The sequence below is a fragment of the Penicillium longicatenatum genome (genome assembly GCF_028827895.1).
Source record: "Penicillium longicatenatum strain IBT 33135 chromosome Unknown contig_6_segment0_segment0, whole genome shotgun sequence".
NCBI classification, from domain to species: Eukaryota; Fungi; Ascomycota; class Eurotiomycetes; order Eurotiales; family Aspergillaceae; genus Penicillium; species Penicillium longicatenatum.
Genome location: NW_026643123.1, coordinates 3,256,434 through 3,279,616, shown reverse-complemented (window position 1 = coordinate 3,279,616; position 23,183 = coordinate 3,256,434). Strand labels below are relative to the sequence as shown.

General features: G+C 49.1%; 9 protein-coding genes across 9 annotated transcripts; 6 read left to right on the top strand and 3 right to left on the bottom strand.

Moving 5' to 3' along the window:
- Positions 1-774: 774 nt before the first annotated feature.
- On the top strand, positions 775-1,802 carry N7484_009419 (PIG-L family deacetylase; the record flags this gene model as incomplete). Its single annotated transcript, XM_057119806.1, has 2 exons — positions 775-1,012; positions 1,135-1,802. The coding sequence occupies 2 exons, from the start codon at positions 775-777 to the stop codon at positions 1,800-1,802; spliced, it is 906 nt and encodes a 301-aa protein (XP_056969361.1).
- A 281-nt stretch (positions 1,803-2,083) lies between these two features.
- On the bottom strand, positions 2,084-4,345 carry N7484_009418 (uncharacterized protein; the record flags this gene model as incomplete). Its single annotated transcript, XM_057119805.1, has 1 exon — positions 2,084-4,345. One exon carries the CDS (start codon positions 4,343-4,345, stop codon positions 2,084-2,086), a length of 2,262 nt encoding a protein of 753 aa, XP_056969360.1.
- Positions 4,346-4,896: 551 nt separating this feature from the next.
- Positions 4,897-5,357, top strand: N7484_009417 (U4/U6-U5 snRNP complex subunit LSM3; the record flags this gene model as incomplete). Its single annotated transcript, XM_057119804.1, has 4 exons — positions 4,897-5,019; positions 5,079-5,171; positions 5,231-5,267; positions 5,323-5,357. 4 exons carry the CDS (start codon positions 4,897-4,899, stop codon positions 5,355-5,357), a joined length of 288 nt encoding a protein of 95 aa, XP_056969359.1.
- A 591-nt stretch (positions 5,358-5,948) lies between these two features.
- N7484_009416 (putative GTP binding protein (GTPBP1)) lies at positions 5,949-7,620 on the top strand (the record flags this gene model as incomplete). Its single annotated transcript, XM_057119803.1, has 2 exons — positions 5,949-5,999; positions 6,058-7,620. The coding sequence occupies 2 exons, from the start codon at positions 5,949-5,951 to the stop codon at positions 7,618-7,620; spliced, it is 1,614 nt and encodes a 537-aa protein (XP_056969358.1).
- A 737-nt stretch (positions 7,621-8,357) lies between these two features.
- N7484_009415 (uncharacterized protein) lies at positions 8,358-9,283 on the top strand (the record flags this gene model as incomplete). Its single annotated transcript, XM_057119802.1, has 3 exons — positions 8,358-8,511; positions 8,574-9,065; positions 9,141-9,283. 3 exons carry the CDS (start codon positions 8,358-8,360, stop codon positions 9,281-9,283), a joined length of 789 nt encoding a protein of 262 aa, XP_056969357.1.
- Positions 9,284-10,474: 1,191 nt separating this feature from the next.
- Positions 10,475-12,625, top strand: N7484_009414 (putative CorA family metal ion transporter; the record flags this gene model as incomplete). Its single annotated transcript, XM_057119801.1, has 5 exons — positions 10,475-12,140; positions 12,189-12,262; positions 12,314-12,366; positions 12,424-12,477; positions 12,532-12,625. The coding sequence occupies 5 exons, from the start codon at positions 10,475-10,477 to the stop codon at positions 12,623-12,625; spliced, it is 1,941 nt and encodes a 646-aa protein (XP_056969356.1).
- Positions 12,626-12,767: 142 nt separating this feature from the next.
- N7484_009413 (uncharacterized protein) lies at positions 12,768-14,024 on the bottom strand (the record flags this gene model as incomplete). The annotated part of the gene is made up of 2 exons (XM_057119800.1): positions 12,768-13,767; positions 13,852-14,024. 2 exons carry the CDS (start codon positions 14,022-14,024, stop codon positions 12,768-12,770), a joined length of 1,173 nt encoding a protein of 390 aa, XP_056969355.1.
- A 343-nt stretch (positions 14,025-14,367) lies between these two features.
- On the top strand, positions 14,368-18,024 carry N7484_009412 (uncharacterized protein; the record flags this gene model as incomplete). Its single annotated transcript, XM_057119799.1, has 1 exon — positions 14,368-18,024. One exon carries the CDS (start codon positions 14,368-14,370, stop codon positions 18,022-18,024), a length of 3,657 nt encoding a protein of 1,218 aa, XP_056969354.1.
- A 2,887-nt stretch (positions 18,025-20,911) lies between these two features.
- On the bottom strand, positions 20,912-22,158 carry N7484_009411 (uncharacterized protein; the record flags this gene model as incomplete). The annotated part of the gene is made up of 2 exons (XM_057119798.1): positions 20,912-21,533; positions 21,593-22,158. 2 exons carry the CDS (start codon positions 22,156-22,158, stop codon positions 20,912-20,914), a joined length of 1,188 nt encoding a protein of 395 aa, XP_056969353.1.
- Positions 22,159-23,183: the final 1,025 nt, after the last annotated feature.

Genomic DNA, 23,183 nt, shown 5'->3' with positions numbered 1-23,183 from the left:
GTGTCCAGGCGTCCATGGCTGGGGCCTTTGGGACGCATAGGTACATACTCAGAAGTCTATTCTTAGGCAATTGTGTGAACAAAGTCTAAGTTCATAGCCAGGAAGGTCTGAGTGGGTACTACCGGTATATATATCTTCGAATGTCCACAGACGCCATCCACGGCTGTGATCATTTTCCAAACTGGCAATTCGATAACGTAATCCCTTATTCAGACAAGCAGACATCCTGTCGAAAAACAATAACATCAGTATTGAGGCCGAGAAAGATTGGAGCCTGTCCTTTAGACTGCACTGAACCGCACGTGATCCATTCTGGGGGATCGACCCGCAGAATCATAATTCTGAGCTTCCCCCTTTTTCGGGACAGCTTCATGCCACCGTGTTCTTTCAATGTGAACACTTGCTCTACCATGGGTCTAACCAACCCCTAAATTTATATCCTATACAGTTGAAAGCTCACCCCGGAAGCTTCGCCCCTACATAAGGTGGGATGTTGCGGGAATCTACTGCCGTTCCCCACTGTGCCATGTCTTGAGCTCCTGCAGTCTTTGATCCACTTTTTTAACGAACCGACCCCTACCGCATCCCGCTGTGCATCATCACCTTTGATCTTTCAGTGGGCAAAGTTGAACCAAACACACACCACCTAGGCTCAGGGCGCTGAAATAAAACATAAAACTGCCGAGCTAGAGGCGGGTGACGAATAGGCACACCACGGCTTCAAGGGTCCAATCAGTACCCTGAACAAGCCCCCATTCCTCTCGGCTTACCATCATGGCGTCGCTCAATTGGGTCTCAGTGGTGGTAGCTATTGGGGCAGTCTTCCTCTTCTGGACCTTCTCGGCCACATCATCTTCGCCCTTCACGCGCAACTTCCCACGGCTCCACAACAAGCGCATCTGTCTGTTAATCGCACACCCTGACGATGAGGCAATGTTCTTTGCGCCGACAGTTCTGGCGCTCACCAAGCCGGAGCTAGGTAACCATCTCAAGATTCTCTGTCTCAGCACTGGTACGTCATCATCTACCCCCCGCCGAGAATAGGGAGACGTGTTTTCCAGATCAATGTCTCAACAGAGAAGTGGACTACATGAGAAGCTAGATCAGAAGCTAATAAGTCTCCTCCGGATACAGGCGATGCCGACGGTCTCGGCGAAACCCGCAAAAAAGAGCTTCAGAAAAGCGCCCTCCAGCTCGGCCTTCGCGATGAATCCGACGTCTTCATTGTCGATGACCCCACTCGCTTCCCGGATAGCATGACCAAAAACTGGCCGGCCGATCAAGTCTCCTCTCTCCTTGCTTTTGCCTTTGCACCCGAACTCGCTGCCTCTCTCAACGGAAGCAAAAAGGCAGACCCCAAGAAAGCTCCCACTGCCACCATCGACGTACTCCTTACCTTCGACGAGCATGGAATCAGCAATCATATAAACCACCGCTCACTGTATTATGGTGCTGTACACTTCCTGCGCTTGCTCATGAAGGAGAAGCCCGGATTTGCGTCTCCCGTTGAGCTATATACTTTGACGAGCCTTTCGGTGTTCAGGAAATATGCCGGAGTGCTTGATGCGCCGATTTCCATGCTCCAGGGTGCCTTTTCCAATGTCGTAGCGAGATTGAGTGGAGTGAAGAAGGACGGATCCGGTCCGGCAAGGTTACTTTTTGTTAGTTCCGTGGGGGAATGGCTGACTGCCCAGGCGGCCATGGTGAAGTGCCATCAGAGCCAAATGGTTTGGTTCCGGTGGGGATGGATTACTATTGGGCGGTATATGACCGTTAATGATTTGAAGAAAGAGAAAATCTAAGAGCGATTCTTTTGCTGCGACTTTTTGCGTTCATGCAGCTGTTTTTTCTCGAATATGAATTCTTTTCTGGACAATAGTTGATTAATGGCTGTACATCATCCAATATATTCAGGCCTTAAGGCCATGTAAAATTGCGAATATTGTACAATTTCGTGATACTCAAACATGCTGTCAGAAGATGTCCGAGCCTAAAGACTCCGTGGGTATCTAAATTAAATGGATGCAGCGCTAGTACAAAAGTTCAACTCCCAAACAGCAACTTTGGACCTGTAAATAAAGCCCTAAACCCGGGACGATTCGTCCAGCAGATACACACCTCGCTTGCTGGGCTTCAACATGTCTAATGCGGCAAGGCGGCCATAGAATCCACCATTAGGGTTATTCGTTGTGGACAACGGATGATCATCGGGATAATCCACCCATGATTCACGGAAATTTGCAAGATTTTCCTCAAACTCTTTCGAGAGAGGCATTTGAAACGTGAATAAGGTATTCAGCGGCTTCATGCTTTTATCCAACCAAGGATATCGAAGCAACATATCCTTCCATTTTGCAGCTTCGCCCCAGAATTGGTGGTCCGGACGAAAGAACAGTTTCTTATGATTTGGGTCTCGTCGCGCAGGCGCCAGATGCTGGTCCACATGCCAATCTCGGTCTTTGAAGCCTTTGGGACCCAGGAAGTCGACCGTGCCGCATTTAGGATCGTAGAAGATTCGCATTCGACTGGGGAGGAAATCGCGCCACTCTTCGATCATCTTTGGTCGCTCTCTTAAGCACCAATCCTCATCCATTGTGTCCTGCCAGTTAGGGACTCGAACTGTGACGAATAGAATACGTTGTAGGATGTAGGCTTGCTGGTAGACTTCTAGTCGGGTGATATTATAAGAATTGATCGCTTCGGCGAGCAAAGGGTCCTGAAAAATCGATTCATCTGGCGAAGTAATTTCTTTCCTTTTGACCTGCCGATTTGCTCTTTCCAGCACTGGTTTGAGAAGCCTCATGATAACTGTCCGTTTCTCTTGCTGCCTGTGTCTGGTTTTAGACAGCAGGTCATACGCGTGCTGCAAATACGACTTGCATTCTTCCAAGCTGCCGCAGTCAATGCTGATATTTATCATGAATCGCCACATTTGCATAGTTGGCGTGACATTGTAGGGTTCAGAGGTCATGGTCGTGAATATTGATCGTACCAGGTCTGCCGACACTTTACCGACATTATTGGCATCTTCGTACCGGTTTTCAGGGGCTCGGACTCTGCACAGAACGTACGCCCTTTCGAATAGTTCATGCCACGTCTTTGCGGGGATAGGGATATTGTATGACGAAGAGATGAACTGAACTGTCTTGAGTGCACCGGTGATATCATTATTTGTGCCCAAGGCATGGGCGACTGCGAAAAGAAGGCTCTCGGTCGGATATAATGCGGACCATGGTTCGTAGGGTGTGGGAGGCGGTAGCTGAGACAGATCATCTGTCTCTTTGATAGCGTCGATATCAACGTTCCACACTGTTTGCAAAACATGCCGGAAACCAGGACCGTGGCCCGTCCGAGCTGATGCAAGCATCACGTTGATATAGGTGCGCTCATCAGGTATATGTCCATAGTCCGTCATCTCTCGAAAGAGTTGCAGCACGGGCCTTCGGATACTGTATTTTGCTGTGCCGTAACCCCGCCAGCCACTGTTGGGTTCCGCCATCCGTCGCTTTTTGTAAGGCTTGGCTAGGATTCGCAAATGATAAGCCTCCTCACCGGTATAGCAGTGATCCCACACCTTCGCTTCCATGTAGTGATTGTAGCAGGTCCCATCCGGAATAACCCTGTCTCGTCTCATTGATTCCCATAGATCATCCGCTAGTGGACCGTTGCCCATTGCTCGCGCACAGTCCAAGAGATGGGTATATTCCGCCAATTCCAATGCAAGACCCTGAGAAGTCCGATTCCGAGTGATCAAAAATAGGTTTTGGACCATTTCATCAAAGACTTCTTCCGCACGTTTGACGCCGTTCAGCAAGGAGGACCAGGCATGCAAGGGGTGGTGGAGGTCTCGGAAGGGCTCCACAAAATGGGCGGGTGACAGCCGGTGGAGCGACTCAATAAACACGATCTGGGGTAATGACCCAACCAGCCCCGCCGACCGTGGGTCTGTCAAACTCGCCATCACTTGGTTGGGTTGACCGTTCTCAATGACGCGATAGAATCTCTCTGCGTATTCTGCTTCTTCCTTTGGAGAGTTCCATGTTGGAAGAGCATTTGCGATCGGTTCTTCTTGTACTTGATCCACTTCGTAGACGGGGGATTCTAGTTGTAGACTGCTGGTATTGAGTGCCTTAATCGAAGTAAGCTGCGCATGGTCTCGTTTTCGCCTCAAATGAGAACTGTTCAATGTTGAAGAGCCTGGAGTCACGGATGAGAGTGGTCTCGTGCGCCCGGTGAGATTAGGGGACCGAAGATGCGTGGAAGTGCAGGAACCAGGCACCGAAACTCTTGGGGACAAGAGCCAGCAAGAGGAGAATCTCTCCCTGGAGAAGCTGATTCTCCTCATCATTGGAAGATAAAAAGCAACATAGATGTGATGGAAAAGGGAGAAGAAAGGACAAAGAGAACGTGAAAGGAAAGCTACATAATACGAGCTGGGGCTAGCGCTTCGACCCCGGATGAAAGAGAGGGGTACACAGTACTTCTGCAGTAGCGTTTCATCACAGCAGTTGAGTGGTGCTCAGACCTCTGCAGAAGTAGAAGCGACCGGGGTTATGCTAATAACACAGTTGCTACGGATATAGACCCATGTCCAGGTCTTTAAAAGTCTAGAGTGACTTGTTATGAGAATCCAAGCTTACTTTCATATATACTTCGGATGGTTCAAGTGGAGTGACGAAACTTAAATGCAGTTGCACTCCATTCTTTTCCCCATTTTTTCTCCAGAAAATCACACAGAGACAAACACTTCAAAAAGTCCGGGGTAAAACCTGAATGACTCAGCATTAGCCTGCCATGCGCTAAACCTGATTAGGCAGCGGACAAAGCTCTCCAATTCTGTTTCCGCCCGCGATCAAGCTGAAGACAAGGAAATCCACCCCACCCTTCAATTCTACCATGGCCGATAACGAGGATGCAGGCGCCTCTGTCTCAGAGCCCTTGGATCTTGTTCGTTTGTCTCTGGACGAAATTGTCTTCGTGAAGTTGCGCGGTGACCGTGAACTCAAGGGCCGCCTCCACGTGAGCCCACCCGCTCCCGCACTCATACGACCCCTCAGCTGATTATGACGACTCGTTAGGCATACGATAGCCATTGCAACCTGGTTCTTGGCGATGTGGAGGAAACAATCTACGTGGTAGAGGAGGACGATAACGAAGAGGAGACCACACGGGTAGGCATTGTGTGTCCATGTTGAGGGACCAAAACGCTGACTAGGAATATCCTGAATAGACAATCAAGAAGCAAGAAGAGATGCTTTTCGTACGAGGTGAGTCATTTCGGCTATTCATTCTCCCCGAGTCATCTTCCTAATTCTGCTATAGGTGATTCCGTCGTTTTGATCTCCCCCCAGGCCTGATCGGCCCACGAATCGATAGAGAAACAGGCGTCTGGCGAGCGGAGGACCTGGGAGGATTGGACAATGAGACACTGAGATACCATCCACGGGCTGAATAGATACGAGACCCCATGAAAGTTGGTTTATGACCCTTTTGACACCATTTCCTGATCTACCGTAATCTGTAACCAAGCCGCAAGACTGTAGGCCCCCCACTAATGGAACTCCACTGTTAGTCACAATAACTTCTATCTGTTTCTAGCCTAGAGCATAGACTTATGCGTGGTCATCACTTTGAGCAGGTGATGGCGGGGAGTGTAGTGATGACTCAAAGCGGGTGACTCGATTCCGGACAGCTATGGTTATCGATAAAGATGGCCCCGATCGCCCCGGGCACCTTCTTCCCCCTTCACAATCTTCATACACCTTACCAATTAAAAATCGCATTCACTGTTCTTAGTTTATTAAGGACAGTCAAGCAATGATCCCTCGAATACAAGTCTGAAACGCGCGCCAGAGCAGAGGCCAACAGGTCCCACTTTGATATCCATCCCCGACCGCAACGTCACTACCCCAGAGGTTCCTCCGTCCAGGAAACCTTTCCACCCAAACATGCCAGTACATACGAAATCAAATCCCGAAGAGCGGAAACGAGGCGAAATCGTATGTTAACCCGTTATATTTCTGCGGTTACTCCCACTTATCTGTCTATATGTCCTAGGCCCTCAGCGAGTTCGCCGAGTATGCCGAAAAGCAGCAATCGCACCGCTCAGCTGTCGCTGTCCCCAGCGACAGTGGCTATGAGACAGGAAGCGTGGCGCCTAGTCTGGAAGATCATGCAGAACTAGATATTCTGGACCAACTCTGCCTTTCTGACGCCCCCCGCACCGTCAAGTTGAAGGAGCTTCTCCTGGGGACGGGCGAGGATACTGAGAATAGTCTACAGCTGCTAGCTGGGATACTACAAGCGCGCACTGACGAAGGTCTTGGCGAGACTATTTTCGACCTTGGCCTTGAAGATGGCGGTGATTCAATGGGCTTCGACCTTCCTCAATGGGAAATTGCTCTACAGCGGCTGCGCGAAGCGGCCGAAACTATTCCTGCTCACTGCCGAATACTTCTTACCTACAATGTTGGCGGCCCTCAGGAGTGCCCGGCGAAGGGAGAGCGATCCAAGGATGTGTGGGGTAAGGTGCTTATCCGCCAGCATGCGGTCAACATAGAGGATATGGCGGAAATTCGGATGGCCGTGGTGGGTAATGTCGATGCAGGAAAGAGTACCATGCTTGGCGTGCTGGTCAAAGGCAGCCTCGATGATGGTCGTGGTCGTGCACGACTCAACCTCTTCCGCCACAAGCATGAGATTGAGAGTGGACGAACTAGCTCTGTCGGGTTGGAGATCATGGGATTTGACAGTCACGGCGAGATTGTCGCAAACTCGCAGGGTCGAAAACTGTCCTGGGAAGAAATAGGGAAAAAGTCCGCCAAGGTGATCTCCTTCTCTGACCTTGCGGGTCACGAGCGGTACCTGCGAACTACCGTTTTTGGTATGCTGAGCAGCAGCCCCAACTACTGTTTGCTGATGGTCGCCGCGAATAATGGCCTAATTGGAATGAGTCGTGAACACCTGGGCATAGCCCTTGCACTCAATGTGCCCGTCATGGTCATCATCACTAAGATTGACATTTGCCCGCCCCAGATCCTCCAGGAGACTCTGTCTCAACTTTCGAAGATTCTCAAATCGCCCGGGGCGCGCAAAATCCCCATTTTCGTCAAGGACATGGAGGAGACCATCAATACGGCGGGTCAGTTTGTCAGTCAGCGGATTTGCCCTATCTTCCAAGTCTCCAATGTGACTGGCGAGAACCTGGACCTCGTCCGAACCTTCCTGAATATCCTCCCCCACCGGGGTCACTATGACCAGGATGGGCCCTTTGAGTTCTTGATAAACGACACATTCTCTGTCCCACACGTGGGCACTGTGGTCTCCGGTGTTGTCAAGTCTGGTGTGATTCACGCTGGTGACTCGGTAGTGGTGGGACCTGACTCCCTAGGCCAGTTCACTACAACTGCCATTAAGACCATTGAACGTAAAAGGATACCAGTCAATGCTTGCTTCGCAGGCCAGTCAGGATCCTTTGCGCTGAAGCGTGTGCGCCGTAAGGAAGTGCGTAAGGGTATGGTCGTTTTGAAGAAGATGGACCAACCCCCTAAAGTTTACCGGGAGTTCGTTGCTGAAGGTAAAATGCTAGATCGGGAATCTTGTGAATATCTACTGACATAGCTTTAGTGTTGATCTTGTCCCACGCGACTACCATTAAACCCAAGTACCAGGCCATGTTACACGTCGGAGCGGTCAGCCAGACATGTTCGGTCATTGACATTGACCGCCCTTTCATTCGAACGGGTGATCGTGCTCTTGTCGCCTTTCGGTTTATTCAGCGGCCCGAGTTTCTGGCCCCCGGCGATCGTGTACTCTTTCGAGAAGGTAAAACGAAAGGGCTGGGAATCGTCAAGAGCATTGGCTATGATCCCAGTCAGCCGCTCAGTGCCAACACAAAAGGTGACGCAGACACCTCAAAACCTGTGAAAGAAACATGATTACGGTGTACGGAGCTGAGCCTTATTGTTTCATCTATTATTTCCTTATTTTCTACTCTTCTGGTGGCTTTTTTCTGTCCTATTGATTATTAGCCAAGCCCACGTGACGTGACGTCAGATGATGACATCCGTCGATCGCTGTATCCATTCAGATCCAATTTAGCTGAGCTCGGTCCAATTATACTTGAGCAACCATCGTGTCCATTTTGTTCATCCTGGGCTCCACTGACGTAGTGGATTACATGGTAGCAGATATAGCTTAAGACGCCCTGCCACATGCGTACCTTTCAATCAATTTCAACTTACGCTTTCCACCAAACTTTCCCCTACCCATTGATAACCGCTTTTTTCTCTTGAAGCACCTCCGACCGTCATAATATCTTTTCATTACTACGCTACATCCTATACTTCCCCCCAAAAATGGATACCGTCAACCGATATGTCACTGCGGCCTCCACTGCACTGTGGGGCGAGAATCAGGAGTCCCAAGATGTCGCACACGGCGATGAGCCCGTGTCGGGTGTGCAGGGAAAAGGAGTCGGCAATGACCCTTATGATGCTGGAAACCGTGATGGTAAGTGTATAGTCTGCCAGCTGTCCATCACGAGAAGCAAGACTGGCATTAACCCCATGTAGAACAACCCGATGCTCCCAAATCAGATGGCAACACTGCTCCACAAGAACCCAAACTTGGCGGCACACCTTTGAACAAAGCTGAGCCCGTCTTGGCAGACAACAGCTCTAGCGCTGTCGCTGGTGGATCTGGATCTGGCACCAGCGAATTGTCCATGCCAAAGTTCATTCAATCTCAAGCCCCAGAGCAGCGAAGTACAGAGAAGAGCGCAGTCCCCAAGGACCAAGGACTAGGAAATCAAGAACAAGACACTGCTGAAAGCAATACCACCGAGAAAAATACCACTGACAATAAGACTGACGAGAGTAACACCGATGAGAGCAAAAACACGGGCGAAAACAACAAGGAGCTCCCTGCTCCACCACACAACAAGGAAGTCAGCGAGGAGGCACTGAAGGGTCCACAAGGACCGGCGCCCAAGCCTGCAGAGCAGTTCGAGAAAGAGGAAAAGATCAAGCAGAAAAAGCCAGCTGAGTCTAGATCCAGTGGGGATAGTATGTTTACATTATCCATTCCAGTTGCTACTCAATCGTAGTATGCTCGATGGCTAACATGTCTCATTGGCCTAGGTGACCCATCTTCAAAGAGCCACAACAGCAATGACAAAGCATCTAACGGAAGCGGAAGCGACAAAAAGCACGGTGCCATGGCGAAGGTGAAGGAAACATTGAATAAGGTTGCTCACCCACGCCACGGGAACAACAAGGCTTAAACGTGAAGCTTGACCTCTGCAAGGCGGATTGTTCAGGCCGTTTCCCCACGATTTCGTTTGTGTTGGCGATGATTGGATGTTCTGTTTGATATATTTTCTCGGACTACATATTTTTTGTACTATTACCCAACTATGAATGCGTTGCCCTTTCATTCGAGACAAGCCTGAAGTAATTGAGCCTAGTATACTTCACCTGGTGCCCGTAGGCAATAAGATCACCCTAGGTAAAACCTAAGGTTACTTTAGTTTAGTATGTTAAATGGAAGCGTCAAATAGTCATCTGTCATGTAGGTAATCTTCCTTCAAATGCTTTGAAGTTCCAGGGCTTCTGCATCAAAACCATTCAACTGATATCTATTCGACATTCAAAGATTCGAAAATGGCGACTCATAATATGTACCCACGCTCTGGCCGTGACTTTTTTAAACCTCGGAAATTCAAAGTGGTGAAACATTATTACGTGATAAATTATGTGACTACAGGTCAGACAGGCCTATTTTTAGAAGTCGATAGTTGAAGAATTGAAAACATCAACTATAACCCATGACAGAAGCCTGAGTCTCGGTTATCTTTTGGTTGCATGGCTACGGTCAATAGCGTCCAAAATGTATCCATGGCTACTTGCAAACCAGCATGAAGACTGTCAAATGAGAGTCTGCAGACCTCTGCCTTATTTTCTATTATCTTTCAAACCATTCCGTGAATTCAGCAAAGTCAAAGTATCGCATAGAAATGTGTGTGGTTCATTCTTAAACCTGAAAATGTTGGTTGAGTATATTAGGACGGGATGGATCCAAGGTCCATGATGCGTCCGTGCTTTCTGGCTATTTCTTGGTTTATCGAGTCCCAATTTAATCTATTACTGCACAGCCACCTGGGCAGCATCCCGATTTTTGTTGTTTCATGAGAGTGCTGTAGGTCAGCATTGGCTCAATGGCATTGCGCCACTGAAATCAGTTCACGTCATTTCCCCACAGATAAGATAACCTTAGACAGCCCCTGTCGACCTGCATGCCAGTGACGAGCACTTCCACATCGTGTCTCAGGGACACCCCTTTCTGCTCTTGACCCTTTAGTCGCCCTAGGCCCTTTGAACCAATTCTTGATGAAGTCAAGGTCATCCAAGCCAATGAAAAGACGCCTCCCATACAACACGCACCCCGCATAGCGGCCACTTGATCACCCGCCGATATGAGCGTCCACTCGCTCGACTATGCGCAGCCGGACAATATGCGACTTGAACCGCTTCCAAACCTTGATCTCGAAGCTGGACGCCACTCGCCTACCTCCCCTACAGAGAGATCCCCAAATAGGGGGAATGGGTCATTCGTAGACGTGAACGCGTTCACCACTGCAGCACGGATCAACTCAACCGACACAGCCAAACGTCGCATGCGACGTTCGAACACGGCGCGCTCCTATCGACCTGAAGGCTTTGCCCAGAACTCGACTTGGCAGCCCGGAACCGAACCTGGTATCGATCCGACCAAATCCCTCCCCGACTCGAGTGCCGAATGGGCATCGAACGTGCCCAGCGATCTACATCGAGAGTGTGAAATTACAGTGGTGGATTTCTCGCAGAATGAAATGCGGCAGTATGAGTTGGACAACGCGACGCTAGAACAGTTTCTGGCGCGTGAACGAGAACCATGGGTGCAATGCCGATGGATCAACGTGAACGGCCTAAGCTGGGACGTGATTAAAATTCTTGGAAATCATAAAAAGCTACATCGACTTGCGATCGAAGACGTGGTTCACACAACGAACCGAACGAAAGCCGATTGGTATTCGGACCATGTTTTTGTTGTGTTGGCATTGCAAAAATTGGTCAAGCTGCAAGAAGAAAAGAGTGACTCTGACGACGAGGACGCCGCAGATGGTAAATTTAAGGAGAGAACCGGATCTGTTGCAAGTGACAGAAGCTCGGTGTCTATCAAACGGCTCACCAAGCGAAATCTCATCCTTGACGCTCTCAAGGACATCTTCCGGCCCAAGCGAGGGTCACACGAAGAACGCGAAGACAAAATTCCCGTTGGAGCTAGTGTTCGCCCTGGTCCACGTCGGCAGTCTTCGAAGCATACTTCCCATTTTGGAGATTTGTCTGTGACCAAGGGACGCACTGCTAGGACTCTACAGCGATATCGCGGTGGTCCAAATGAAGGCCGAATTGAGTTCATGGAACGTCATGCAGTGTTGGCAGCCAAAAACCTATGCGTCACACTAGAGCAAGTTTCAATATTCTTACATGCCGACAATACCGTGACATCCTTTTTTGAAAGCAGTGCCGATGATATCGAAGCCCCTATTGTTCGGCGTCTGAGTTCTCCTGAGACGATTTTGCGACAATCCTGCGATGCAAGCATGCTCCTGCAGGCCATCCTTGATGCCATTATCGATCTCGCGCTTCCAGTAACCATGGCCTACCAAGATGCCATTGGCGATCTCGAACTTGAAGTCTTGACTGATCCGGATATCGATCAATCCAAGAGCTTGTACATCCTTACGTCCGAAATCTCAGTACTGCGTAATTCTATGCAGCCTATCGTCGCCGTGATCAACGCGCTTCGTGATCATCGATCGCAACCAATCGGTACACCTGGACTCGGAATTGTCCGCAGTAGCCCTCAGAGCCAAGGTACTGCAACGGATGATCCATATTACGACCACGAAGATGATCCACGAATCGAAATTGCGCCACCAAATTTAAAGAGTACTAGCGGCTCGACTGTGACGATAAGTCACATGTGCCATACCTACCTGGGTGATGCCCTAGATCACTGTATTACCATCGTGGAAGGATATGATCAAATGCGACGTGCTGCGGATAACATGATTGATCTTATTTTCAACACTATTGGTGAGTCTGGTCTTCTACTTTGGTAGTATAAAACTAATACCTTGGAAGGTGCCTACCAAAACGAGAGCATGAAACAGCTCACCATCGTCACTTGTCTGTATCTCCCTATGACCTTCTTGACGGTATGTGATACTAGCATCATCTTAATATGTGCATTCTAACGATTATTGTAGGGGTACTTTGGAATGAACTTCACTGACTTTGCTGGCATTAACAATAGCGACTCGTATGTCCCCCATAAAACCAAACAGCCCTATAGATGAGATGCTAATTCTAGATCCAGCTATTTTTGGAAGATTGCTATTCCTTTCGTTTTCGTGACAACTTGCTTTTTAATGTGAGTTGTGAGATACCTGGTCCGAGAGAACCTACCTACTAACATTATCCTCAGGCGTGACAAGATTCAGCGTACCGCTGTCATGCTCGCTCAGAAGCGTCTTATCACTAGCTCCAGGAAACAACGACAAGAACGGAAGGAGAAGTAATTTTGCTATAACACCACAGCGGACTAAAAATTTGAGCGAAGGTTTTCACGCTGTTGTACATTTGTCTTATCGACAGACTCTCAGTCTTGTATATCATATCCATAGAGTACAGTTTTATTATACAAAGCTTGACGTGTTCTCATCAAATAGTCTTCTGTCGGAAAGCCCAGTAAGCCTTCCAAGGAAGTCTCCAATCAGACCGGAGCAACTCGGGACGGAAAACATCGAAATCATGCTCCTGCAGCCGATCCAGCCAGAGCCTCGTCCCGATAGCAGGCATGAACACGCCAAATGCCCTGTTCACCTCATCGAGAGGCGAGTCACGAGAGTGGCTCGGCGCATCATATTCATGACCCTCTTCACCCTCATGCTCAAAGTCGTGTCCAACGTCCTTACCCTCGCGCAGATTACTCAACATCTGCTCCACAGTAATCAAGTGATCGCTCGCGCGGGTTGCAACCTCAAAGACCGCGTCTCGCAGCCCCTCGGCTTCAGCACCTCGCCTCAATACTTCCTCCTCCTTCACACCGGTCTTGGCCATAATATCTAGCGGCAACATCACGGCACCTTGCCGCGCTCCGCCACTCAATCCCAAAGTGGCTGCGCCACCACCAGCCGGCAAATGAGGCTGTGGAGCTGGAAATGCAACCAAAGGCAGGCCGCGCAAGACCGCCGCAATACCAACTGCTTTTCCGATATGCGACGCGACATGGTCGGCCGTCACAGATGTCATTGGCAGCGCCTGAAGAGTAAGGTACATAAGAGTCGAGTAGGTATTCTCGGCGTAAGACTCCAGCGCCGCAATATTGGTATAGGGATCATTCGTGAGTGTCTGCTCGCGAGCATTAATCAATCGTGTAAGCCAGCCCTTGCTGATCCGGGCGTGGCCGTCTGTGCGCTGGTGAAGTTCGGAGATGGCAGAGGAGAGGAGGATTGCGACGGGTTCTTTTGGTGGGTTACCAGCGAGAATCTTGGCCACGGAATCGCGCCAGAATTGAAGGCGCATGAGACCAATTGTGGGCGATGACGTTGTTTCGGGGATTAGGGAGAGAGAGACGTTCAATGCGCGGAGGGCGAGGTAGAAGGATCGGGCGTGAGGGGGGATGAAGCTGCTTAGGGTGTAGGAGGGTCGGTCATATTTTCTGGATTGTAGAATATGGTGAGTAGCTGAAGTCTAAAAGATTGGCTGACCATTGGGAGAGCCTGTGGAAGGTTGTGGTGCGTACGAGAGTAGACCGACGCAGTATTTATGTGCGCCTTCAACTTCTTCGGCGGTAATAGAAGAACGGACTGCATGGGTGCGGCTGAAAGGTCTTTTCTGTTCCCGTAGTGACTTTGAGTAGAGCAGGCGAGCACTGCTGGCCCGGCATGGTCGAGCCGCCTCCTTGAAGAGAGACATTGTTGGGAGTGGGAGGCAGTTGAAGATGCAAGTTGGAGAAGTTGAGGAAGGTTGTAATCCGCTTAATAGTATTGGTCCATCCGCATTTGACCCAGAATGGTCGACCTATTACTAATAAATCTGGTTGAAAGCGTATAGAATTTACCAATCAATAGGAGTTATACAGGAGTACTGTGATTTGGAAGTTGAAAAGTCTTAATAGAATAAAAGTGAGAAATAAATTAATCGTTGCCGACTTTTTTTTTTCCGACTGACGTCGATCCGCCCGTTTTCGCGTTTCTCGGCGCGTCTCCCCAACTTGATTTTCTCACTCAACCTTCATTTTGATGTCGAAACCACGATTATGAGCGAGGACTTGGATCAAAGGCCTGCGAAAAGACCGCGCTTCTTTGTGGATGATGCTGTGTCTTCGCTAGGCCCGGACACGTCGAATACCGACGCGTCGCTACCGCGGTACCACCCCGGTCTCAAGGGTCATGGTACAGAGCAAGATGGTCAGGACAATATCCCGGAGATACAATCGCCTAGGGATGACGAACCTTCAAAAGATTCCACAGAAAAACCGGCTCCTCCCTCCCCGACTGAGATACCAGGCACTGCAATGACGGATTCAACCTCGGCGCCTTCACAGCTGAATGGGATTACTGGGCTACATACAAACGAACTCCTTGTTGCGAAGAGCGAACCGCTGGTTGAGGATGCAGCCGGCTTTGATGTGGAACTTTTCACCAGCATCATAGGAGAACGACTCCCTCCGGCCTCTATAGAAACCATCCAAACCGCCGCTTCAAACAACATTGAAAGAGCAGTGAACATATACTTTGACGGTTCATGGAAGAAGCCCTTGAAGCCGAGCTCACGGACAAACCCTATCCCTTTTCGTGGAACCTATTCTGCACAGCCAGACTCTCGTGCTGGGGTATCTTCCCAGGCCAACGACAATCCTTCGACTGAATATGACTCTTTGTCACGAAAGTTACCTCCCTCGCGATTCATCGGAGCATTTGGTGTAGGTGGCTGGGCGACTCGGAGCGGGCCTGCCTTGCTGAAGCATGGAGATCCTGTTAAAATCGAGCGTGCCAGATCGCAGCCGACTACCAAACGCGTTCGTGGAGGCAAAACGATGATCAACCATAAGGGCGATGTCTTGACACGATTCACCAATACTGCAGGGCAAGAGGTTGGACGACTGCCTCATGAAACAGCAGAGTGGGTTTCTACTCTGATCGACCAAAATATTTGCCATTTTGAAGGAGTTTGCGTCTTTAGTGACGACAGGCTAAGAGTCAACGATACCATTTATCTACAGTTGCACTGTTTCCTTCGTAGAGAATCGTTCCAGAACGGGTTGAACATCGGATCCGGAACCGATGATAACAGATCTACTGGCCTCTTTGAAGAAAAAGAGAGCATAGAGGAGAAGAACCTACGACTTCGACAGGTGTCCCTCGTTAAATTATTCGATGCAATTGAACTCAAGCCCACATCGACAAATCCTGCCACGGAGAAACACAAAAAGAGCGGAATTCTCCGGGCTGCCGAGATGGCAGAGCAGTATGACGGTGTCAAAAAAGAGAAATCTAAAGGCTCCAAAGACCCCGAAGACTCCTCTGAAGAGGACGACACTCCGGAGCTTGCTCAAGACCAGCTTGATGCTCTGTATCGGAAAGCCCAATCATTCGACTTCAACATGCCGGAGGCTCAGCCTGCGCCGACTTTCAGAATGAATCTTCGAAAATATCAGAGGCAGGCTCTTCACTGGATGCTTTCAAAGGAGAAGGACCGGAAACAGACTCGTGAACGTTCAATGCATCCACTATGGGAGCAATACAAATGGCCAGTGAAAGACAGCGATGACAAAGATCTTCCTGCTTTCGAAGGAATTGAGCATTTCTACGTCAATCCATACTCGGGAGACCTCAGCGTGGACTTCCCAGCTCAGGAACAACACTGCCTGGGTGGAATACTAGCAGATGAGATGGGACTCGGAAAGACGATCGAAATGATGAGTCTTATCCATTCCCATAGAATCGAGCCTCCCCGATTGTCAAACGACATGAGTTCTGTGAACGACCTTGCCCGATTACCGCATTCGACAGGCATAGTTCCCGCGCCATACACAACTTTGGTCGTTGCCCCCACGTCACTACTTTCGCAGTGGGAGAGTGAAGCATTGAAAGCGTCGGAAGAGGGGAGCATGCGTGTTCTCATGTACTATGGGGCCGAGAAGGTTGTCAATCTTCGAGATCTTTGCTGTGAATCTAATTATGCTTCTGCACCCACTGTTATTGTAACCAGCTTCGGTACTGTGCTATCTGAGTTTCGCTATTTGGCATCTCAATCCATGATATCAGCCGGTGCATACGGTGGCTTGTTCTCTGTCGAGTTCTTCCGCGTTATCATCGATGAGGCCCATACGATCAAGAATCGGCGTTCCAAAACTACTAAAGCCTGTTGTGAACTCAAGACCACCCATCGATGGGTCCTCACAGGTACGCCTATTGTCAATCGGCTGGAAGACTTGTTCAGTCTAGTGCGATTTTTGAAGGTCGAACCCTGGAGCAACTTCTCGTTCTGGAAAACATTCATCACGGTTCCATTTGAATCGAAGGAGTATATCCGGGCTCTCAATGTTGTACAGAGCGTTCTCGAGCCACTTGTTCTTCGACGAACGAAGAGTATGAAAACCCCAGAAGGTGAACCATTAGTTCCCCTGCCAGCTAAAGTCGTCACCATTGAGGAAATTGAACTTCCTCAAAAAGAGCGAGAAATCTATGACTGCATCTATAATCGGGCCAAGCAAACCTTCAATGACAATGTCGAGGCTGGTACTCTGCTGAAGTCTTACTCCACCATTTTTGCTCAGATCCTCCGTCTCCGCCAGACTTGCTGTCACCCTGTTCTGACCCGTAACAAAGAGATCGTGGCAGATGAGGAAGTCGCTGCGGCTGTCGCTGATGCAGCCAACGAGATGAAAGATGACATGGACCTTCAGCAACTGATCCAACAATTCACTGCTGCAACAAATGCGAATGCTGAATCCGAAGATCGGTCCGTCAAATTTACTGCACACGCTCTTCGACAGATCCAAACCGAGTCTAGTGGAGAGTGTCCTATCTGCTGTGACGAGCCCATGAATGATCCAGCAGTGACGGCATGTTGGCATAGTGCATGCAAGAAGTGCCTTCAGGATTTTGTGGCACACCAGATGAACAAGCAGGTCGAACCACGATGCTTCTCATGTCGAGCTCCAATCGATGCTAAGAATATTTTCGAAGTTGTTCGTCATCCGTCTTCTAATCCGACGCCAATGGATGAATTTGCTTCTAGTGAAACGGCACCAACCGCTTCACAGCCTGCCCCACGTATTTCCCTTCGTCGTATCAACCCGCTTTCGCCATCTGCACATACCTCTGCCAAAATTCATGCGCTGATCAACCATCTCTCGCGGGTTCCAGCGGGCACAAAATCGGTTGTCTTCTCTCAATTCACGTCGTTCCTCGATCTTATCGGCCCCCAACTAACTCGCGTTGGTATCAAGCACGTTCGACTTGATGGGTCTATGGCCCAGAAGCAGCGCAAACAGGTCTTGGAGCAATTCGCCAAGGCCGAGACTTATGAAGAGGAGATCGTAGACTCTGAAGCCGATGAGAATGGTCACTCTTCATCCTCTAAGCAGACCCCTACGGTTCTATTGATCTCTCTCCGCGCTGGTGGTGTCGGCCTCAACCTCACGGTGGCAAGCAATGTCTTTCTCATGGATCCTTGGTGGAGCTTTGCGGTGGAGGCCCAAGCGATTGATCGTGTCCATCGTATGGGTCAAACACGCGATGTCTCGGTCACGCGATTCGTCATCAAAGACTCCATTGAGGGTCGGATGCTGCGCGTCCAAGAACGCAAAATGAACATTGCCGGCTCCCTTGGGCTACGTGTTGGTGGTGATGAAGCTGACGATGGCAAGAAGGAACGGATTACGGAGTTGAAGATGTTGTTCGAGTAGCGTGGCATGTAATGTTTTGCTTGAGTCTTTTCATATGTATAGTCCATGTATAGTAAGAATAATCCCACGGCCCTCGGAGACACAGTCTATGCATTAACATATTGTCCCATCGAGGCCATTGGACTACATCCTTCTTGGAGAAGAAGAAAGCGAAGGAAGCTCCATTAGATAGTGAGGTATTGGTGCTGTCTAGGAGGGTCCAATACCCATGCCATTATGTATAGATATACAGTATATACAGGATAATGTCTGCTGGGTGGGGCCTTCTTAACTGGGCCGCCGTCGCTTTTATGAGGGCGCTCAGGCTCAGGCTCACTGAGTAAACGTGAGCACAGGTCCAGACTCAGTGACCACACTCAGTGAGCCCTTGCTCAGTGATTCCTTAGTAATGCTCAGTGAGTATCACTCATTTGTTTAACTTAACCTAGGTAGATCAAACCCGAAAGAGAAAGACCCCACAGGGCCCGGCATCAGCAATGGTGGAGAAGTAGCATTCAACAACGCGAGGTTTCAAAACCGCAGCCATCGCCGAGACTAATCCAGCGGCAAAGATATTTGTCAAGCCATTGTATTTGGCTTGATAAGAATGTCAGAAAATGTCTCTTACGCAGTAAATAGGGAGTCAAATACCTGTGTACTAGAGACTGGAATTCGGCAAAAGAGTATTTGGTCTCTGGATCGATGTCAACCTCGTACACCTTTATGTAGCAGTTTTGAGGCCCTAACACTACTAGTAGTCTAGTATTTACTACTATATGTAGTAGTAGTAAAGCTTCAAAGCTCCGAGGATATATCCTCCTGCCTGTTCCGTACACTACATTAATACAGAGTCAGAAGAGTAATGTAATCTTTTCAAGATTATTTAAAGCTCCGAATCGCTCGGCGCATTGTTACATCAATACATTCAAATCTAGGCAGACTCAGCAGTGAAAGTATAGGTGGATCTCATAAAATGCAGGTCATTGGTGGCAAAATTGAAAACCGTGAATCGATATCTAGCCTGTAAAGGAAACGAGTGCGAGACTTGGATATAGTAACAAGCTCGCACCAAAATTTGGGATATTCAAGCTGACAGGATCGCACAACTGACCAGCAAGGATCTATAGCGAATTGATTTCGGGACCAGGAGATGCGTTTGCGTGAAACTGCCCATTTGCGTTCTTGACTAACTTCTGGGCATTGCAACGCTGAAATTTACGGGCTACCCGACGCGATGCCAAGGCCTGGCCAAGCCTGGTTCCGGGCGGATCTACTCCTTAGATTCCGCCCCTCTCGGGATTCCTTTGTCTTTGGTCTGGGGGAAGGCAAACATGCAGGGTCCTCGACCCTGAGGCACACTTGAGCCGCCAAGGCGCGAGCTTATGCAGCCTAGAGTTGAGCGTCTCACTACCGTTGGCTCACATCGTGCAACGCATAGCCCCTTTTTTGCATCTTGACTCTTGACTACCAAATTGATAGCCACCCCCGCAGGCTTTTTGCGAAAAGGGAACCTCAGACTTGTTTTCACTCCACTCCCCCAACCGCTCTTGAAAATCCGACCTGCCCTCAACATGCACTGTTCTCGGGTGAGCTGGCTGCTCGCTTTATTCATGGGAACCATAACCAATGCTTCTGACATACTAGAAGTGGATCTCGTCTTGCCACGCAACGAAACATATGCGCCCACGAAATGGTTCCCTGTTGATTTTGCTTTTCATAATCCAGAGCGCGCCAGATACCTGAATCCAGCACTTGGCTATACGATATGAAATTTGGATGATACGAACAACTCACGTACTTTTTTACATGATCTAAGATGGACTGACTGGACCGGGCAAGACCCCTTCTACGCATATCAGTACTTTGGTTTCCTCGAGGACGAAGGACGGTGGAGGGTGAGATGGATCCTAGACTGGCAACGTTGCGACGAGAATACCTTCGGAGGCAATCCTATCGATGCTAAGATAATAAGTAACTCTTCTACTTGGTCTACCTGGTTCACTCTTCAAAGTTCGGCTCCCAAAGTGGGTCTCGTTGCTGCAACAGCCAACAAAACGTGCCCTGGGGAATACGGTATAACAATCAATGTGACGGACAAAACCATGCAAGTCCCGAGAGGGGTGACTTGGTCTGGTGGTGATTACACTAATCATACCTGCGCGGTCGTGGCGTCCTCCGTCCCAACTCCCACTTCGGATCCTTGCAAAGTCCATATTGACAAGACAATTGTCGCAAGTATGGAAGCCTCTTTGCATACCCAACTATGCAATGGTTTGAATCCACCATCCGATTGCGCGGACGAGAAGGACAATGCTGTGCAGCAATTAGCTGTCTGCGGCATATCATGTTTGCTTGCTGCGGCCGGGGCTTTGGGTTTCTTTGTTGTGTGATTTTGCTCATATGATGTGTCTCTGGTGCTCAATTTGATTCTCTGTTCCTACATCTCATTACGTATAATACTATTTTTTATTTTGTACCTCATATACCCTGTTAGAAACGGTTGCGTGCAAACCGCGAATCTTGGATTGCTCCATAAAAGCTTTACATCGATGTCGCCTCAATGGTTGAGAGCAGAATTTAAAGAGAAAACAGAAAGGTTGCCAATTGTTTGGACCAGCTGAAGATGGAAACCGACAGCCGAGCAGCAAACAGCAGATTTTGGATAGGGTGTTCTCACGGCTGGTGGTGGCTAACAGCACTCCAATCAAGAAGAAAGGGACTGCTTCAATTTTTGCGCATGCTTTGTTATATCTTTAGAGAAAAGGGGTTACGGGCAGTAAAATCTGCTTAGTACTAGGCTATCTCTCGGAACTTTGATTCTTATTATCTCAAGATTCCATCTCTCCTTATGCTATTCAAGGTTCAGTCACTCTTGGCCAGCTTAATCATTCGGACCAGCAAAGCTGCCCTATTTCCCGGCTGGCTTCTTCAAGGTATCTTCTACGCTCACAACGCTAAGATAAAGCGGCAGATTTACCGTTGCATCAAATACGCCTGCACCCAGGATCATCAAATGATCGGGATACTTCTCAAAGACATGTAAACTCCGGCTGTATGCCGGTGCCTGAGGTGTGTCATGCAATTCCCACTGATCAGGCTGGCCACCGGCTTGATTGGTGAAAACACCACTGTGATCAGCGTCGCTAACGAGGATAGTTCCATTATCACCGCCGGATGGCGACCAAACCACATAAGGAGATGCGTTGGGCTGGACTCGATCAACCATGATGGGGATACCATAGGCAAAGCGGAAATCAAACGGACTGTCGGCCATTCGGTAGTAGACCGGGTAGCCCACCCCAGACCAGCTGTCTCCTCCTGGGAACTCGTGCACCAAAATCCACTTCTCCAGAGGAGGGATATAGGAGATGGTGGTCATTCCAGGACGAGCAGTATAGTTGAGATAGGCCACGTCGTCTATCACTGGTCCCCAGGATTTCAAGTCCGCCGATTCCTGGTGAGCAAGCTTCTGACCGTGCAGGGGGTCACGCTGATCGGAGTAGAACACGCCGATAGTGTGGTTGAAAAATCTAGAATTCCCGCGTTCAGTGCCCGGAACAAAAATTAACACGGGCAGAGTACAACTCACTCAATGAATGGCTCCCAAATGCATGGATTTCCATTGGTAGTATCCGGCCCACTGCCTCTCGCCACGTTACTGACGAACTTCCATGTATGACCCTTATCTTTACTAGCATAGATATCAATGTTCGTGCTCTTGCTTCCCCAGCTGTTTCCACTGGCCAAAACCGTGCCGGCAGGAAAATCGCCAACAGCAAATGGTAACTCTGCCAGCGCAGGCTGGGCTGACATTCCCAATCCATTCACCTGGTCAGTCAGGTTGGAGATCCAGGACCAGGTAGCACCACCATCTGCACTTTGGAATATGGGGAAGTATGGAGTTATATCGCCCGCAAACGAAGCTGTCGCAAGGAGACTTCCATCCGATAGTTCGACTTGCCGGGGATAGAGAACAGAGTTCTTGGAGTCAGGTTGGTAGATGACATTCTCTGCAAAAGTGGACCACGGCCGTGGTGGCGGTGTTGGTAGTTTTTGTGGAGGAGGGGGAGGTGGTGGTGGTGGGTTCAAGGGAGGCCTGACCGATTCCACACAACTGAGGCCGGCCAGACCGAGGAGCAAAAGCTTGGTGAGCATATTTCCAAATCGGGTATATCAATGAGAAAGCTCCTAGACTGCAGCTATCCCAATTGGGCTCTTTCCTCTTGGGCTTCAAGCATCTCGTACAAATCTTCGCCGTAGTATTTATATTGTTTTTGATATATGTGCGGGGACTCCAGGTTCTCTTCCAGTTCAAATCAGGGAAATATCCGTGTTGAGAAGGTTCAACGTCGTTGAAGCCCTGATCCTTCGCTGCACAAACGTTTAGCCGTTAGTTCTAAGACAAGCATTGTAACCTTGAGATTCAGGCTAAAGGCGAGCATGCATAACTTATGATCGGAATGGACGATCTTTCCATTTAGATATACTTCTATTAGCCTAATAGAATCGATTGACTTTTCATGGTTCAGTAATCTCCGTAGTTTAGGCGGGGTACAAGCTGGGGTACAGTGTCGTCGGCACCTCTAGATGCCGCTCATTGCTTACTGCTTACCTGTAAAGATCACTTGCTGGCCCGGGCTTTTCAATTTAGCACCAGTTTGAGACAAGATTTGAACGATCTTCTAAAAGCTTTCGGACAATCTCTGCCACCTTGAATCATGTTTCGGTTTGAAAAAACGGAGAAGTAACTACCGTGAAAATACCCGCAGACGCGCCGGTTCCTAAGGGTCCAATTGCCGCCAGGGTTGTCAGATTTTGCGGGGAAGCTTTTCTAGGGTCTTCTTCGGCAAATAGTCATGTCAATCACTGCCTGTAGTGCATGTTATCCTAGGCGCTCACCTTGTTCTTTTCTTGCTTCTCCGTCGTGAGTGCTTTGACCAGGGTGCCATCCTCCCTTAGCGATATTCCCCGCTTTCCAATTCGAGTTGAAATTTGTACTACGGGTTTGTTACTAAGTTCTGCAATAAAACAAGAATCTAGAAGCTTCCATCAAGCACTTTAATATTTATTCTTCGACAATTGGAATCTGTACGGGTTTGTTATGCGCTGGCATTGGTGTTACGTCAACGTATAGTCCGGGCCTGTCACCGGAGTATGTGGGGAAGACAACCGATGGCCCG